This window comes from Lethenteron reissneri, chromosome 10 (assembly GCF_015708825.2).
Source record: "Lethenteron reissneri isolate LAM-NWPU_2019-01 chromosome 10, ASM1570882v1, whole genome shotgun sequence".
NCBI lineage: Eukaryota > Metazoa > Chordata > Hyperoartia > Petromyzontiformes > Petromyzontidae > Lethenteron > Lethenteron reissneri.
The window spans coordinates 8031982-8047914 of NC_083788.1; the positions used below are offsets into that span (position 1 = coordinate 8031982).

The 15933-nt window shown below is 47.0% G+C and overlaps 1 protein-coding gene across 2 annotated transcripts in view; it reads left to right on the top strand.

Moving 5' to 3' along the window:
* LOC133340924 (chymotrypsin-like elastase family member 2A) overlaps positions 1-15933 on the top strand; it is a 32975-nt gene that overhangs the window by 15355 nt on the left and 1687 nt on the right. The window contains exons 3-7 of one of the 2 annotated variants that reach the window (XM_061549423.1): positions 5424-5527; positions 5748-5870; positions 12088-12224; positions 15149-15291; positions 15533-15685. In XM_061549423.1, coding sequence (XP_061405407.1) covers positions 5424-5527; positions 5748-5870; positions 12088-12224; positions 15149-15291; positions 15533-15685 — 660 coding nt within the window. Of the gene's footprint in view, positions 1-5423; positions 5528-5747; positions 5871-12087; positions 12225-12630; positions 12805-15148; positions 15292-15532; positions 15686-15933 lie in introns of those variants that run through there. The other variant, XM_061549424.1, reaches the window with a different exon arrangement.

Genomic DNA, 15933 nt, shown 5'->3' on the forward strand with positions numbered 1-15933 from the left:
GTCCTTCCTCCAAGAGGGATCTTGCTGTGCGCTGCTTGTTGCTGGCTTGGTCACTTACTCTCAAAACTTATAGATTGTATTCGCACACCTCTTGCACAACTGTGAAAGCTTAGTACAATACAACTTATCACAATCCTTGACTTTGCAAGCGACTCAAAACATCAGGGTAAATGTAGAATAAAACTTTCAGCGATATTCTGTCGGTCCATGCCGAACTCAGCACCTAGCATCACCTCGCGCCTCTTCTCTGCGAGACACCACACCCATTTTCTTGGTTCTTTCGGTAAAGTCACGTAGAAGGGAAGTAATAAAATAATAAAAAAGAAAACATAATAAAATAATTCTCACGACGTTTCGGCCACAACGCAAGCAGCCGTCCTCAGGTGAAGACCAGGTCTGTCGGGGAGACAGCGTCTGAATGAATGACGCTGTCTCCCCGACAGACCTGGTCTTCACCTGAGGATGGCTGCTTGCGTTGTGGCCGAAACGTCGTGATAATTATTTTATTGTTTAATTTTTATTATTTTATTACTTCCCTTCTACGTGACTTTACCGAAAGAACCAAGAAGATGAATCCCTGCAGTCACGAAAGCTTTACATCGAAATTTAAACACGTTCCTTCGGAGTGGGCAGGTAAGAACTTGGTTGGACAGCGCATTCGTGCACGACAGACAGACAAATACTCCCTAATGGGCAAGTGTGGAACCTGCTGTTCCTACCTGTATAGAAGACTAGCATAAGTACCCGGCTTCGCCCGGGACTTGGATCCACCACGCCCGGCCGCCTTTGTCTCCCCAGTGGCGATGTTAATACGCCACAGCAGTTACTCGTTTTGAGGCTGAGTCCCTCCCTCACCACTCTCCCTCCCTCACCACTCTCCCTCCCTCACCACTCTCACTCCCTCACCACTCTCCCTCCCTCACCACTCTTCCTCCCTCACCACTCTCCCTCCCTCACCACTCTCCCTCCCTCACCACTCTCCCTCCCTCACCACTCTCCCTCCCTCACCACTCTTCCACCCTCACCACTCTCCCTCCCTCACCACTCTCCCTCCCTCACCACTCTCCCTCCCTCACCACTCTCCCTCCCTCACCACTCTCCCTCCCTCACCACTCTCCCTCCCTCACCACTCTCCCTCCCTCACCACTCTCCCTCCCTCAGAACTCTCCCTCCCTCACCACTCTCCCTCCCTCACCACTCTCCCTCCCTCACCACTTTCCCTCCCTCACCACTCTCCCTCCCTCAGCACTCTCCCTACCTCACCACTGTCCCTCCCTCACCACTCTCCCTCCCTCACCACTCTCCCTCCCTCACCACTCTCCCTCCCTCACCACTCTCCCTCCCTCACCACTCTCCCTCCCTCACCACTCTCCCTCCCTCACCACTCTCCCTCCCCCCCTCACCACTCTCCCTCCCTCAGCACTCTGTAGAGGACGTGAAACTTTGATGAATTTACCTCAGAGTCGCGTGGTGGGTGTCGAGGCCTAGCACCGTGCAGAGCCTCCGGCCTCGCCTGATTTTCCCACCCGGTTTGAGGCTGGGTACGGGTGCCGTCCCCCCCCCCCCCCCCCGCCCGCGCTACAATAATACTGTCTAATCGCTATATTTTTATAATCTACAGACCCTATAATAGTAATTGCACACATTGTGGTGGGGGGGGGGGAGTGAAGAGGACGTGAAACTTTGATGAATTGACCTCATAGTCGCGTGTTAATGCGTGTGCCTATTTTTAACGGGAATTAAAAATGGCGTCCACCCCGCGGCGAAGGCGTCGCTACCCATTGCCAGGGGCAACCGCCGTCCAATGAAAGCGGCGAAGGCGTCGCTACCCGTTGGCAGGGGCAACCGCCGTCCAATGAAACTGCGTATGGTCCGGCCACACAGACACACACACAGACAGACAGACCGACAGACAGATTTGCGATTTTATATATATAGATAACTTGACTCTAGGTAGCCAGGCAGACAGCCCCCTGAACTATTGCCCGCCCCCCTCCCTTAGGCCCCTCCCCTGACATTCCCCCCCCTCAGGCCCCTCCCCTGACCCCCCTCCCTTAGGCCCCTCCCCTGACCCCCCCCCCTCAGGCCTCTCCCCTGACCCCCCCCCCTCAGGCCCCTCCCCTGACCCCCCCTCACAGGCCCCTCCCCTGACCCCCCCCTTCAGGCCCCTTCGCTAAGCACCCCCCCTCAGGCCCCTCCGCTGAGCACCCCCCCCCCTCCGGCCCCTCCCCTGACCCCCCCCCCTCAGGCCCCTCCGCTGAGCACGCCCCCTCAGGGCCCCTCCGCTGAGCACCCCCCCCCTCAGGCCCCTCCGCTGAGCACCCCCCCCTCAGGCCCCTCCCCTGACCCCCCCCTCGGACCCCTCTCCTGACTCCCCCCTCCCTTAGGCCCCTCCCCTGACCCTCCTCCCTCAGGCACCTCCCCTCTCCGTACCCGACAGTAGGTCTCCACCAATCAAAGAGCTGTTCGTGTTATATATTTATTTATGCACGACAGACAGACAGTAAGACAGACAATACATCCCTGGTGGGCAGTGTGGAACATTGTTCCTACCTGTACCACACCCATTGTTGATCTCGATGTATGGGTCGTGTCTCTGTTTTTATCTGCAATTCTCTCCCCTCTCTGCCCGTCTCTTGCGAGGAAAAAAAAACAGATGCCCTCTGTCATTGCTCTCCCCCCGCGGCCGTGCCTGATTGCCCCCCCCCCTCTTCCCTTGGTGACCCCGGACAGGCTGTTTTCCGTCAAAGTTTATGCTTTGTTTGCATCCCCTCCTTCTCCGTGGTCTCTGCTAAAAGAGAGGGGAGGCACCCGTCAATCGTATTTTATGGCTACCATGTATTGTAAAATTGTTGGAAGACAAAGGCGGCCGGGGAGGCTCTGATTCCATGGAATACATATTATCTGGTCTTGTGTGTTTGACCTATTTTTCTTGTATCTCTTCTGAGTTACCCCCAGTCTAATCTCTTGTGATTATTATTTGGTATATGTTTAACCAAGATTTGTAATGTCATTAGATGTTACCTCCGGTATTTCAAGGGTTTTATTAACTTTTGCTCCCTGTCTGTATCCAGGGATCCGTGCTCTTTATTTTCGAGTTATATTTTGATATCCTGAGATTTGAGATGTAACTAAGTTTCCACTTAAGCTTTCTTGACTGCCGGAATTCATATTCCTTGGTTCTCTTGGTAAAGTCACATAGATAGAAAGATACAATACAAAATAAAATAAGTAATACTGCAGTCTAAAATGTCGACTTATTCTTATAGCCAAGCTTCAAACTTTTACCGTATAAAAAAAAGTATATCAGTTATAATGTCCGTTTGTCCCTGCTATGTGCCTGTGTTTTATGGCTCTGGAGATTTGTTTGTGAACTGTCCAAAACGTTTGGAAAGGTCGTGTCATATGGTCATCTGACAACCTGGAGATTTCCCAGATAGTCGCTAACCCCTCTTTGCCCCGGAGTTTGTTATTTAATGGTTTTATGGCTTTTTCCCTCGAGTTGCTTTTAATGCGGTAAGGCAGCTGGGTGTGAGGGGTGGGGTGTGTCTCACCCTTTCATATCCCATGCTCGCCCCGGTCAATTATAAGAAATAAAATGGCAGAATTATTCTTAATATACATTTTTGGAAAAAGGCCTATATATATATATAACAACGGTATCCCCACAATACCGTGACACTGTTTTCAAACATGTGTATTTTTTTACAAGTTCCCTGAAAATGTTGTTTTTCTTTCAGATTATTCAATCGTTTTAATATTTACGTTCATTTTATTTTGTTTGTACTATGCAAAGTCATATAGGTATATATTTTTAGGTTAGTAGTATTCAATTAATGTGAAAAGCCATATCGATTTACTACATTTTGTTTTACGTGTTTTTTTTTAACACATCCCTTTTGTAAATCGAGGGATACCGACCTCTAGTCCTTTAGGTTTCTGGCCAGAAAAGTGACATTTAAGTCTTGAGTCCTTCAATATCTTTTTGATAAACTCGAAGACCACGACCAATCAGTTTATGGCCTTTTTTGGCATTCATCTCAACTGATCATATCTGGATTCAAATTTACGCTATCCAATTCACCTAGATGATGATATATAAAGTTGTGTTGAAGGGAACACGAAAACACATAACAGGTGGGCCACGTGAAGACTACCATCTCCCACTCATTAGTGTAAAAAGCTTGTAACAGGTTTATTTTGAGTCAACTACAGTTTAAGACATTGTAAGCACCGCTCAGTAATATTTATTGATACTGATAGTATAGTAAAGTTCAAAAACAATAATGCCAAATACAAAAGGAAACTCATATTGCATTGTCACATGAAATATATAAACGTCAGCCTATTAAAACAAATTATGTTATGAAGTAACGTTAATGAGGATTGTGGTGGCGTTTGCATAGTTGTGTCTGTGTAATGTAGTAACTTGGCGGGAGACGACTTTACGGGTAGCACACTCTTTTATTAACACCAACTTATATTACACGGGTGGCTAACTGCAGCCTAACCCACGGGGTTCCCCTGGCTACACCCACACGGGCTCTTACGCTCCGTAGCTTCTCGGAACCCACCCGGCTGGGGTGTCCGTCTCGACTCTGGGTCCCACAGCCTCGTCCCACATGGACGTCAGACCACGGGTCCCACAGTCTCGCCTCTGAGCCACACAGGGTCCCGGCCCTTACAAGGACAGCGGGACTAGGGGTCTCAGGGCCCTACCTTTTCAACTCCGTCTTCGATCTTCAACTGGTTATTAACTCCCCGAGTGCTCCCGCGCGTCCCCCTTTATAGTCCTCCATGCGGACGTCGCTGAGAGCACCCATCCCAGTCGACCAATCACTGCGTGCTGCCCACGATCCTATTTCCCACCTTGTGTCAGTGCGCACAACCACGCACCCCGCGCCGCCCCGTGATCCATCACTGTCGGCGCGCGTCAACACCACCACACTAGATGTAGCCACACCCGGCGCGCTCACACACACGCCCCCCCCCCCTTGTCAGCGCGTACCGCCACTACATCTACACACCACTAATAATCATCAGCCATGTCCATTCCACTGCTGAATGATGACCTCCCCACTGCTAATGAATCCTTCATTTATTTTTTATTCCACGAAGAATGTTTGTAAATATTTGATAATAAAAAACCCGATTCCATCTTTTTGCGAACATTTTATTTAGATTACTCTATTACATACATGATTCGATGCCTTTATCATGAGCATACGCATTTACATTAATTCATAAATCGGTGCATCCATGTTAGGTGTATTGTCACTTTCTGACCTGCCCCTACTGGACATCTGTGAAAAAGAGCTTCATAGCTCATCAGATTTCTCCAGTAGAATTAAAGATTCTGACGTGTATTTTTAAATGATTATAAACTTTGACTGCTGGTATGTATGTTGATGTGATGACAACAGGTTTCTGTGCAATACTACAGTTCGGAGACAAACAGATGGTACCACTCTTGTAGTGGAACCCTAATCGCCCCACAGTGGGTTCTCACAAGTGGCAGCTGTGCCAAGTACGTTTTTCATTTGCATTCAAGTTTTTAGATATTAATAATGACAAACCTGCTATTGTGTTAGTTATACAGATATACGTTGTAGATATTTAATTGTATGTAGCCATGCTTTTGTTTCTTAGGATGAATGATACCTTGTTATTTATAATAAAAAAAAATTTGGAAGACCTTAAATGGAATAAAAGCTGTTTGAGTTGCGTTGTTTATGTGATATCCGCAGCGACACGTATTATCTACGAGTAGTGCTTGGCAAGCACAATATATACCAGCAGGAGGCTGGGGCATATGTTTCAGAAGTCTACCTTACTGCTTACCATTCCGGATTGAACGTCACCAGCAGTGAGTAAGTATTACATGTCTACTTTATATAGTGTCAGTTTATGTGTGTCTGTGTCCGTCCCACAAAAAAAATAAAAATGTTTGCATGATTTTGTGAGGCATGATCATCGGATGACGACCCATACAATATTAGGAAGAAGTTTTGCTGGCTGGCTTGCCATGCGTCGCCTACATGCGTAGAGGGGAGGGGGCATGCGGGTGGCCAGCAGTGAGTGGGGGCGTGCAGTGGGGGGGGGGGGGGGACGGGGCCGCTCGCGGGAAGGGGTGCGCGAGGAGGAGGACACGGGTTTGGGGGGCGACTGGGGACGCATGCGGGTAGGAGGGGGCCTGAGGGTTGTAACATGCAAGAGGTAGGGAGTGCTGGTGACGTTGGGGGCGTGGAGGAACCTGGTTCAACACAGGTACTTTTTATTTTATTGTATTATTGTTAAACTGTTGCTGGTTGGGTGGCTGGAGGTACGGATGGTCAAATCCATAGGGCGTGCAGGCTGCTAATTGCATATGTCACTCGTCCCATCAAAACAAATGATGTGGCTTCAATATTTTCTGAATAAAACCCATTTTTGTGTAGTTGCTGTTGAAGTCACCCACATATATAGCAGGGTGAGTGACTGCTGGCAGTGGTGGTAATGGCCATTCCTTTAATCAGGGGCTTGTATACATCTGTAGGAGTAATTGTCACTCACCATCCAAAAGCCCTGCAGTTCCACTTACTGTCAACAGGGCGCCAGAGCACTCAGAGCTCTGGCTCAGTTATCTACATGCCGAAGACTGAAGCCCGGGCTGGAGAATAGGACCATGGTCCTAAGCTTTGCAGCCCTTCTAAGTGTAGAGGTGTATTGGTACGGATGGCAAACAAACACAAGGGGCGTGGTTATGGCCGTACGCTGAGAAGGTGCTTACATCGACGTCCGCACCTGCCATCCCCCACGGCCCCCCCCGGGGGGGGGGGGGGGGGCGATTGCTATATAAGGTGGTGAGCCGGAGGGCTCGAGGTCGAGTGTTAGCTTTATCCAGCGTAGATTGAAGACCAGCTAGAGTAGGCCCTGGAACTCCCCTGGCTCACTGTCCTTGTCAGGACCGACCAGGGAAAGCCGGTGGCGTGGCCCCGAGAGCCCAGACCGATGTTCTTATAAGAGCCGGTCTGGAGACTCAGGGTGCCGTAAATCCCAGCTTGACCAGGGCTGGGATAGATAGCTTCCCTTAGCTCTGTATTGGAGGACCTGGTAGTAGGCTAGCCGGGTTAGACGTTGGGGCTCCCTGTTAGACAGGTGAAGGGGCCGATACCCCTTCAAGTGTTGTGTATCCCCGTCTCTGTAAATACGTTGGTGTTAATAAATAAGTGTGCCTCCAACTACGTCGTCCAAGCCTCCTGCAACTTACTACATAAGGACTGGAGCTCAGTGAGGCCAGTGGGCAGAACCCACAGACAAGGAGGTCAGGGTCAGTTAGTCTCTCCTAGGTCCCAGCCGGAGGACGACAGGGAACGGGTCACCAGCGTAGGTCCCGTATAGTTCGGAGGCCATAGCTCCCTAGGAAGTGGGTGAAGGGACCGATATACCCTTCATGCTACGGACCCTGTAGTAAAAGACAATAAACAACGTGTGCTTCATAAAGAAGTTTATTTGTCAATCTTTACAACACTACACATCAATGACCAACACATGACTAATTGTGACAGTTATTTTCGATGTGCCATCACTTGTTGTGGTATACTTGAGGGTGTATAACGTTAAGCCTTGTCTTAGCAAGGTGGCGAGGATATTAGTGTGGTAGATGGAGTCAGCAAGGGTGTAAACATTTATTTTGTAGCTTACCATCTACATGCTGTCCTCAATATGCGTCTCCTCTAAGGCATAAATGTCAATGTTGTTTTTCCCTTCGGTTTCTGGCCAGGAAGATTCATTTATATCTTTATAGTTATTCAATGTATTCTATTTAGCGAATGCAAAGTTCCTAAACGAAGCGGTTGCTTTCCGGTCCTGCTGATTTGAGGGTGAGTAGACCTCCACTGAGTTTGTTGATTGGGCCAATGTGGGTTTCTTGCAGGCAGGTGAAATTAGCAGTGTTGGGCAGCAAGGATTTACAGTGAGGGAAAAAAGTATTTGATCCCCTGCTGATTTTGTACATTTGCCCATTGACAAAGAAATTATCAGTCTATAATTTTAATGGTAGGTTTATTTGAACAGTGAGAGACAGAATAACAACAACAAAATCCAGAAAAACCCATGTCAAAAATGTTATAAATTGATTTGCATTTTAATGAGGGAAATAAGTATTTGACCCCCTCTCAATCAGAAAGATTTCTGGCTCCCAGGAGTCTTTTATACAGGTAAAGAGCTGAGATTAGGAGCACACTCTTAAAGGGAGTGCTCATAATATCAGCTTGTTACCTTTATAAAAGACACCTGTTCACGGAAGCAATCAATCGATCAGATTCCAAACTCTCCACCATGGCCAAGACCAAAGAGCTCACCAAGGATGTCAGGAACAAGATTGTAGACCTTCTTCTTCTTGTTCGTCCATCAAAGTTGATGATGACCAAGGCACGTTTGTCATTATGTTGGGTTTTGATGAGTGCGCAGATGGCTGAAGAGTCCAATCCGAGCCCGGAATTCCCTGTGGCACACTGGACAGGTCAAGGAGGATGTAGAGCTCTGAGGTGCAGCCATACGGCCTTCCTTGGTAGATTTGCGCTGCTGCCTCTTCAAGATGGCACAGGAGCGTCTCCTACTCTCACAGAGGACTGCACCGTCCTGTACTTTTCTTCTCCAGGCAGGTCGGTCCTGTGCTAGGGATTCCCAGCTTTTAAGGTCGAATCCAAAGCTCTTCAAGGAAGCTTTCAGGGTGTCCTTGTAGCGCTTTTTGGGGCCACCTTGTGCTCGCTTGCCATTCCTCAGCTCGCCAAAGAAGACTTGTTTTGGAAGTCTCGCGTAGGGCATTCTGGTCACGTGGCCAGTCCATCTAAGCTGTTCCTTCGCAAGCAAGGTGTAGATGCTGGGGATATTTGCCTTGCTGAGGACTTCCGTGTCAGGGATTCTGTCTTGCCACTTGATCCTCAGCAGTTTCCTCAGACAGCTCAAGTGGAAATGATTCAATTTCTTGGCATGGCGCTGGTAAACTGTCCAGGCTTCGCACCCATACAGAAGAGTTGGTAAGACAACAGCCCGGTAGACCTTCAGTTTTGTCTCCTGCTTGATGCCAGTCCTTTCCCATACCGAGTCACGTAGACGTCCAAAGGCTGCACTGGCCTTAACAATCCTGATGTTAACTTCATCATCTATGTGCACAGTCATCAGCAAACAAAAGTTCTCGAACAGTGATTTCCTCCACTCGAGTTTTGGCTTGCATCCTCCGCAGATTGAATAGCCCACCGTCAAAACGGTAGATGAAGTTAATCCCAGTGTTGTGGTTCTGGAATGAGTCTTGCAGCATGGCAGAAAACACCATGCTGAAGAGCGTTGGCGCTAAAACGCAGCCTTGCTTCACCCCGTTTGTGATTGGGAACGGACCAGAGAGTTCTTGCTGGTCTCTGACGCTGGCCATCATGTCATCATGGAGTTTGCGCACAATGCCAATTAACTTGTCTGGACACCCAAACTTGGCCATGATTTTCCATAGGCCCTTCCGGCTGACTGTGTCGAATGCTTTTGTTAGATCAACGAAAGCCATATATAGATCAACATTTTTTTTCTTGGCATTTCTCCTGTAACTGCCGGGCAGTAAATACCATGTCAATGGTTCCGCGGTCTTTTCTGAAACCACACTAACTCGCAGGTAGCAGACCCTGGTCTAGGTGGACAATTAGGCGGTTCAGAAGGATTCTTGCCAAGATTTTGCCAGCGACTGATAGTATGGAGATGCCTCTATGGTTGTCGCAGTCCTGCTGATTGCCTTTCCTTTTATATAGATTGATTATAGTAGTGTCCTTGAACTCCTTGGGAACAGCTTCTAATTTCCACAGAGACTGGAAGAGGTCGGTCAGTTTCTCAACTAAGCGAGGCCCTCCAGCCTTGTAGATTTCTGCTGGAATGGCATCGGACCCTGGAGCTCTGCCTGACGAGAGGAGTGTTATGGCTTTGCTGGTTTCCTCAATGGATGGTAGAACAGCCAGGGACTGGTTTATTTCAACTTGAGGCAGTCTCGCAATTGCTTCCTCATTTATGCATGATGGCCGGTTGAGGACCGCGCTGTAGTGTTCGACCCATCTTGCAAGTATTTTGCGCTTCTCCGTGAGGAGTGTTGTTCCATCTGAATTCAGGAGAGGTGAAGTTCCTGAGTGTTGCGGACCATAGACCTGCTTGAGTGCATAATAGAGGCACTTGGTGTTGTTACTGTCAGCGTAGGATTGGATCTCCTCAGCTTTTGCGCACAGCCAGGCGTCTTGCATAACTCTGAGTCTCTGCTGGACAATCCTGCGAATGTTGAGGAAGGCAGTTTTCTTTAAACTTGAGCTGCTGTCATTCAGATATGTCAGGAACAAGATTGTAGACCTACACAAGGCTGGAATGGGCTACTAGACCGTCGCCAAGCAGCTTGGTGAGAAGGTGACAACAGTTGATGCAATTATTCGCAAATGGAAGAAACACAAAAGAACTGTCAATCTCCCTCAGCCTGGGGCTCCATGCAAGATCTCACCTCGTGGAGTTGCAATGATCATGAGAACGGTGAGGAATCAGCCCAGAACTACACGGGAGGATCTTGTCAATGATCTCAAGGCAGCTGGGACCATAGTCACCAAGAAAACAGTTGGTAACACACTACGCCGTGAAGGACTGAAATCCTGCAGCGCCCGCAAGGTCCCCCTGCTCAAGAAACCACATACACATGCCCGTCTGAAGTTTGCCAATGAATATCTGAATGATTCAGAGGACAACTGGGTGAAAGTGTTGTGGTCAGATGAGACCAAAATGGAGCTCTTTGGCATCAACTCAACTCGCCGTGTAAGGAGGAGGAGGAGGAATGCTGCCTATGACCCCAAGAACACCATCCCCACCGTCAAACATGGAGGTCGAAACATTATGCTTTGGGGGTGTTTTTCTGCTAAGGGGACAGGACAACTTCACCGCATTAAAGGGACGATGGACCGGCCATGTACCGTCAAATCTTGGGTGAGAACCTCCTTCCCTCAGCCAGGGCATTGAAAATGGGTCGTGGATGGGTTTTCCAGCATGACAATGACCCAAAACACACGGCCAAGGCAACAAAGGAGTGGCTCAAGAAGAAGCACATTAAGGTCCTGGAGTGGCCTAGCCAGTCTCCAGACCTGAATCCCATAAAACATCTGTGGAGGGAGCTGAAGGTTCGAGTTGCCAAACGTCATCCTCGAAACCTTAATGACTTGGAGAAGATCTGCAAAGAGGAGTGGGACAAAATCCCTCCTGAGATGTGTGCAAACCTGGTGGCCAACTACAAGAAACGTCTGACCTCTGTGATTGCCAACAAGGGTTTTGCCACCAAGTACTAAGTCATGTTTTGCAAAGGGGTCAAATACTTATTTCCCTCATTAAAATGCAAATCAATTTATAACATTTTTGACATGCGTTTTTATGGATTTTTTTGTTGTTATTCTGTCTCTCACTGTTCAAATAAACCTACCATTAAAATTATAGACTGATCATTTCTTTGTCAGTGGGCAAACGTACAAAATCAGCAGGGGATCAAATACTTTTTTCTCTCACTGTAAATGATGCTACGCTTGGCTGCCGACACGCCTTTGAGATTGAGTTGGAGGATTCGTAGGGCTGAAATGTGATCTTGGTGCTGTGCGTTCTCGACTTGGGGACGTTGACTAGAATTATTTGAGGCTCTTCTCATGAAGCTTCTCTTTTAATTTAGTCTGCTTGTAGGATAATTAATTTCCCCGGGGGGCACGACGTGAACGTTGATCCATTGTGTCCCAGTTATTCTGTATTCACTGTTTCGTTGGTACACTGGATCGGTTGTTCACCTCTGCTGATATTTGGATTTAAATTGATGACGTAAAATTCACCTAGATGAGGATATTAGTTCTGTTTAAGGTGACACGAAGATGCGAGGCTACCATTTCCCGCGATACATTTTTTATAATAAAAAAAATCGAGTGTGTAGGTTTAACAATTAATACATTATTTGTTTTACATACCTTTAGGATCCATGCCACCATATTGTGTACACGTTTTATATCTTGATGCTTATCTCATATTTCCCATTCTCAATATAAACCCTTTAATTGTGTATAGAAAAGACATTGGATTGATTAAGCTGAAAGCACCAGTGACGCTGAACAATGGAATACAGTTCGCCTGCCTTCCCAGTGACAACGAGCGACTGTCATTGACAAGCACATGCTACGCCATCGGCTGGGGCTCCAGAATAAGTAGGTTGCAACAAGCATGACCACACATACATTTGGTAGTCACAAAACAAATAATGGAGTATAATGTGCAATGAGTAACATCTATCATCAATGTAATAATAGTCATAATAATTACAATGTATTTTACTCACAAATACCTTGCCAATTATGAATACTTCTAGAAGAGTCCTCTATGGCAATGCTTTACAACCGGCGTGCTGTGGCACACTGGCGGTTCTGCAGCAAAGTCCTAGGTGTGCCGCAGCATTTTTTTACACGCTTTTTATTAACTCACTCTGTTGTCGTTGTTGTTGTCGTTGTATCCTCAAATTTTGTAACTCAATTTTTACCCACTTCCCAATGTGGTATCGACTGCAAACTTGGTATCCTTATGTCATACTAATGACAATACTATATTCTTTTTCAGAAGTGGCCTAGCGACAAATGATAGCTCAATTAAATGGTTTATCGCGTCGACATTTAGAGCAGCCCAATATTCTAAACGCATGTCGATTCTAAATGTGGAGTGAAAAACTGGAGGACCCGAAGAAAAATCCACGCGATCACAGGGAGAACATGCAAACTCAAAATATACAGGCATCAGGGTTTGGACTGAACCCACGACTTCCTGTTTACCAGGCGAGGCAGTTAACATCTCGTGCCACCAGTTCCATCAAACGTTGTTTGATATCCGTTGTATTTAATTAAATTTTTACAGTTGTTGTTAAGCTTTCTGCAATTTTTAAGTAACAAAGATATGTTATCCAACATTGATACACTTTTCGTTATCTCATGGCACATGGGCCTTGGTGGCACTGTGGTAAGAGCGAACAAATGGGAATTATGTTAGTTCAACTCCCAGACTGGTCAACTTCGCTAAACATCCCTGTATTGACAGGCTGTATTTCCTAGTCGCTCATTCACCGCCAGCCTCGCCCTCTTACCTCAACCTAGCACCCCTTTCTGGATGTCCCACTCGCTCAGTCACCGAGGCATCACCGCTAGCCTCGCCCTGCTACCTTGACCTGGCAACCCCTCTCTGGATGTCTCACTCGCTCAGTCACTCATTCACCGTTAGCCTCGTCCTCTTACCTCGACCCGGCAACCCTCTCTGGATGTCCTACTCGCTCAGTCACCGAGGCATCTACATACTAAGCTCATATATTGACATGCTAATCTCTCACAATCTCTAGCCTCACCCTATTACCCGAGGCGGCACCCCCCCCTCTCAGGTCTATATAATACCTTGTCTCAGCAGCTTTTCTCTCCCTCACCTGAAGATGATTGCTTGTACACTATGGGAACCTCATTTGCCAGTAAAAATATGATAATTGGTTTGCATAGACCGCGGTCTATAGACCGCGGTCTATGCAAACATGACTCCTTGTAAAAAAGGTGTCAGTTTTGTTGCCAGATAGAAGGGTAAAAAACCAATTATCATGATTGCTTGTGTTGCGATCGAAACGTTGTGATCTATTTTTTTTCTATCTACGTGACTTTACCGAAATAACCATAGAATATGCATCTGTGTAGTGTCAATAAAATGAGTTCAGCAATCTCTCACCAACTGCGGAGGTTAAGTTACTGGTAAATGCCATGGGAGGGAAATCCGTGGTTGGTAAAGTTCAGGGCCTATGGGAAATAGAGGGTTAGGGGTACCACGCCTAACTAACTACACGGAGATGACTTCTGGAGGCAACGCGTTTATTAACACAAGGCTACGATACAGTGCGTAGCAAACCCTTAACATTTGAAGGGGTCACAGCCCCTTCAACCCGATAGCCTAAGGGAGGTTCAGCCTCCCTTCTACTATAGTGTTCTACACACCCCAGGCTACTCTACACCCAGGTCCCTTTGCCATGGCCGCTAAGGGAGGCTAGAACGACCCGACCCTGCCAGGGTACGGGTCCCACCACTGGTCCGCTACAACCCGGCTCTGACGGTGGGCGGTCTCTATCCCCCCCAGTCCCCAGCCCGTGGGGGTCTGGGGTGTTAACCTCCGGTCACGGGCCACCCGAGGAGGGTTTTACCCCGTGACCGTGGTGGCAGGTAAAGCGACTTACAGTGCCTTGTTATGGCGCAACACCTGTATTATTCATGATGATTATGACAATGGGATGATGAGGGAAGGGCTAGTTAGGGGGAAGAGGGGCTCAGCCCACCCTCCCCCTCTTCGTCCGGGCCACAGACGACCACTGCCCTGCAAAATCTGTAACAATGATCTCACGCAATACAATGCCATGCCACAATGCAATGATGTTATACCTATGTCACGTGACTTGCTGTGCTTACCCATGGGTGCTAAAATGTCCAGACCGCGGTTGGTAAAATGGTATACAAATAATAAACCGCGGTTGGCAAATCCGAAATTGGCGAGGGATTACTATGTTACTTTGTAAAAAAAAATCTAAAAACCAGCCACGTTAACACAACTATCATCCTTCCACGGTTAATTACATTAGTAGTACCAGGATGGAGGTCAGACTATCAAGAGAGGCATTGAAGTGGACACCCAAAGGTGGGTGACCAAGGTGTTGTCTCTGGAGGTCAACTGGTAACTCTACAACAGTTGCAGGATCTGACAACATAACCAACGGCCAGGCATTGAGGGGTCACCTGCATTAATCTGTTGTGTGTTGACCTTTGTGGACACTGCTGCAGATTTCCAAAACCCTGCAGCGGTGTGCACCTTTGAGGATATTCGTAACTTCGCACAATGCTGTTAAAGATGAGATTTCACCACATCATGGTAGAATTCCCTTGCGCCTCCTTTAACTTAGAATGCGTTGCCGTGTTTGGTGCAGCTTCTTGTTGAATGCTGCCTTTTTGAAAAAGGAAAACGTATTGCGACTCGACTACATACTGTACAATATATCTATAAATTATATTATATTGTAACAGGGTTGTGACTGAGTTTTATTTGTAATTTTCCCGATATATTTCAGGCGATGGTTTACTTACCAGTACACTTCAGCAAGCCAAACTACCAGTGATGGACGACAACACATGCAAATTAAGCACATTTTGGTCTAATAAATTACCTGCAAACACAACATGTGCTGGTGATGGAACAAGCGGTGCATGCGATGTAAGAATATTTCTTATTTGAGTGACAATTTGTAAACAATTTACTGATTTGTTGTGAAAGTGTTATTAGGAATAATGTGCCCAAGTCGTACAGTGCATTGATTACTCTGCTCAAAATGCATCAAAAGTTTTCACACAGTACAGTATTTGACAGTCTGACAGATGTAAGAATTGCGTCGACTCATAACTTCAGTTGTGGTTAAGGATAATGGTTTAATAATGACTTTTCCGTTCGTTCAAAGGGTGATTGGGGTGGACCGCTACTATGTCGGAAGAGTGACAATTCATGGGTTGCACATGGCGTTGTTACATTTATATCAGCAGTGAATTGTCAAAATTACTATAAGCCTACAGTCTTCACTCGTATATCTGCCTACATTCCCTGGATTCAAAACGTAAGCTGCACATTCAAACTACTAATTTTACGCACACGTTCGTATACTATGTTCATCGATTATACATATTTATAAACAGTATTTGTACACTCTGCAAATTCATATATTTAATGGAATATCTCTATCATTTGTTGAACATGGTGACATACATTTATGATGCAATAATTTCGATGTGAGGCTGGTGGCTCATGCAGACTTCATCCAGAACTAAAACTTGGGCTGTGAGCTAACCATAAGATGGCAGTACA